General features: G+C 43.7%; 1 protein-coding gene across 1 annotated transcript; it reads right to left on the bottom strand.

Annotated features, from left to right (window-relative positions):
- Positions 1-714: 714 nt before the first annotated feature.
- On the bottom strand, positions 715-2594 carry LOC102987929 (zinc finger and SCAN domain-containing protein 23). The gene is made up of 3 exons (XM_007122871.3): positions 2187-2594; positions 1793-1940; positions 715-1437 (listed from the first exon to the last, which is right to left on the bottom strand). Exons 1-3 carry the CDS (start codon positions 2592-2594, stop codon positions 824-826), a joined length of 1170 nt encoding a protein of 389 aa, XP_007122933.2. The 3' UTR covers positions 715-823.
- Positions 2595-2807: the final 213 nt, after the last annotated feature.

Genomic DNA, 2807 nt, shown 5'->3' with positions numbered 1-2807 from the left:
CTGTCTACTTTTGTATATGTTTGAAATTTTCCATAACAAAAGTTTAAAAAAAGAAAAACCCCAAAATGCTCATAAGTCACAGGAAAAATACAATGAGGCCTATATTTTCACAATAAAGATCTGAAGTGAGATATCAGATTTTTAGCTAAGTGTCTTGGTCTTTGCAAAATTTAAAATCATGAGCAATATTTGTTATGACTAGCCACTGAGCTACTAATAATATATGGTTGCTTCAATACCTTGGTTCCTAAACTGAAGGCTGAATTACTAAACCTCTACAGGGAGAAGCCTTCTGTATATTTATGGGAGGATTCATCTGCCCCCTTTTGTAGGTTAAAAGCAAATTATCCTATCTTATGTGAACGGAAACTAATCTAATAGTTTACATTACAGATTTTACTGCAGTTATTTTTAAATTAATTTTTAAATACTACCTTTGACATTTTTGTATTCAGGCTGCATATAATTTTTAAGACTTTTTTTTTTAAAGTTTTTAAAAACTAGGATGAAGGAGTTTTCCTGAAGTACATGTAGAAGACCTTTGGGACAGATGTGTGTGAGACTATGTTGATGAAGTCAACACAATATTCAGTATTGCGAAGTATGGATGTCACTGACCAAAGAGATTCTGACAGATGTATTTAAGATATTATGTGTCTCTCAGCATAAAAATAAGGACGTTTTCACTGGTCTTCCTTGAAGCTTCCTATACTAGAGGATTAATCTCTTATTGTTCTCTCAGAGACAAAGTAAGAACCAGAACCCTCGCTACCATGCCTAGTGGTCTGACATCATGAAATTTTGCCCTACCTGTTCCAAGGAGCTAGCTGGATTCAGTCACAGGGTGGACTTTCCGATGCTGGACAAGGTTGCAGTGGTAACTGAAGTTCTTGCCACATTCCTCACATTCATAAGGTCTTTCTCCAGTGTGAATTCTCTGATGCTTAATGAGGACAGAACGTCGACTAAAGCTCTTACTGCACTGACTGCACTGGTAGGGTTTTTCCCCCGTGTGGATCCTGAGGTGATGGAAAAGCCCAGCGTTCTGGCTGAAGGCTTTACCACAAACGCTGCACTGGTAGCGCTTCTCCCCAGTGTGGAGTCTCTGGTGCTGGAAGAGGCCTGACCGCTGGCTGAAGGCCCGCCCACATTCATCACACTCATACGGCTTCTCGCCTGTGTGCGTCCTCTGGTGCTCGATGAGGATGGAATTCTGGGTGAAGCTTTTCCCGCATTCACCACAGATATAGGGTCTCTCCACCGAAGAGCTTACCCGTTGCCTTTCCCATCTGCCTTCGTGGTCACAGGTCTCTCCACACTCAGGCACTGGAATAATATCACCATTCAGTTTTTCAGGTACTTCCACATGAGATTTTGTTTCTTTAGACAGATCCCTCTTTGGGGCTAACTCCACATTCCAAGTCCCAGCCTCATCATCTGAAATAATAAATGGATGGTATGAATGTTATGTTTCCAAAGAAGAAAGAAAAAAACTGGTCAGGAGAGTGGGTGGAAAGGGACAAGCAACACATTTTCCGTTTACTTTCCCACTCTCAACAATTATACCCGGACTTCAGGAGAAGATGCCCTGTATCATAACTGCTTGCTTATAGTCTGCCTCTCCCACCACACTGTAACCTTCCTGAGAGCAGGAACCACGTCTACCTTCCTCATCACTGCTTCCCCCATACCCAGCTCAGTGCCTGGCACACAGCAGACACTAAGTAAATGTGCTGAATCAGTGACCACTCAGGGAATGAGTTAGGCTTCCTGAGGAAATTCTAATCCTCACCAATCTCCTGAACCGGGCACACGCCTCGCAAGTTCCACTGAGGCTGTTCTTCCAAGGTTTGGAGCTGGCCACCAGACGACTCCTGGGCTGCTCCTAGAGTTACTTTCTCCTTCACAAGCTCTTCCTGTTCATGATCATGGGCTGGGACCTGGTAAAAATCAAGGACAGTTAGGAACCAAATATCAGAGAAGACATTGCAAGGCCTTCTCAGGACCAGTGGATACGAAAAGAAGGCTCAAGAAAGTGGCAAAGAAAAAAAGGCAGAGAGATTAAAAGCCTATTACAGATCAAGTTAGGCATAAAGAAATCCATCTTTTCCTCCTCTTCCTCTTACTGCACTGAAACCCCATGCTTGATCATACAACTACAAACCCCTGTTCTCCCAGATTCCCACCTGCTCTCCTGGTTCATCCAGCTCTCTCTCCAAATCCTCCAGCACTGTTACCGCCTCCTCTCCACTCACTGGGCGGTGCTCTCTCACCCAGGCCTGGAGCTCCTCGGGCAGGATGGTCAAGAACTGCTCTAGCACCAGCAGCTCCAGGATCTGCTCCTTGGTGTGCATCTCTGGTCTCAGCCACTGATGGCAGAGTTCCCGGAGTCTTCGAAGAGCCTCTCGGGGCCCAGGTGTCTCCTGGTAGCAGAATTGCCTGAAGCGTCTACGAAAGATCTCTCTGGTGTGAGGGTTATCTCTTGACAGGCCAGATTCTTGCCCATAGGCATGGTCTCCCTCTTCCTCTTTTACTTTCACTGCTATAAGTCCCTCCTGCATCTCTGGAGTCTGAAGGGCCAAGGCTGTTGTCATTTGAGGTTTAACTATTCAGAAAAAGAATCTATTCTTGATAATTCCCCCTTGATCTTTTCTTCTGGAAATCCCAAAATCTAAAAAATAATTTGCAGGGAAAAAAAGTATGAAAATGTAGAAAATCTTTTCTGCTGGTAGGCACTGGGAGTATTTATACTAAAATCAGTAACTTCGTCTAATGAAGAACATAAATGCATGATTAATAAGGACTAT

This window comes from Physeter macrocephalus, chromosome 18 (assembly GCF_002837175.3).
Source record: "Physeter macrocephalus isolate SW-GA chromosome 18, ASM283717v5, whole genome shotgun sequence".
Classification (NCBI taxonomy): domain Eukaryota; kingdom Metazoa; phylum Chordata; class Mammalia; order Artiodactyla; family Physeteridae; genus Physeter; species Physeter macrocephalus.
This window is presented reverse-complemented; position numbering and strand designations above follow the sequence as displayed.

Bases quoted from the DNA above. Each gene is read 5' to 3' on its own strand.
- LOC102987929 (XM_007122871.3), bottom strand. From the start codon at position 2,594: ATGACAACAGCCTTGGCCCTTCAGACTCCAGAGATGCAGGAGGGACTT. The intron at 1,941-2,186 runs GTGGGAATCTGG...GATTTTTACCAG, and splicing joins TGGATGAACCAGGAGAGCAG to GTCCCAGCCCATGATCATGA. The intron at 1,438-1,792 runs GTGAGGATTAGA...TTATTATTTCAG, and splicing joins GTGCCCGGTTCAGGAGATTG to ATGATGAGGCTGGGACTTGG.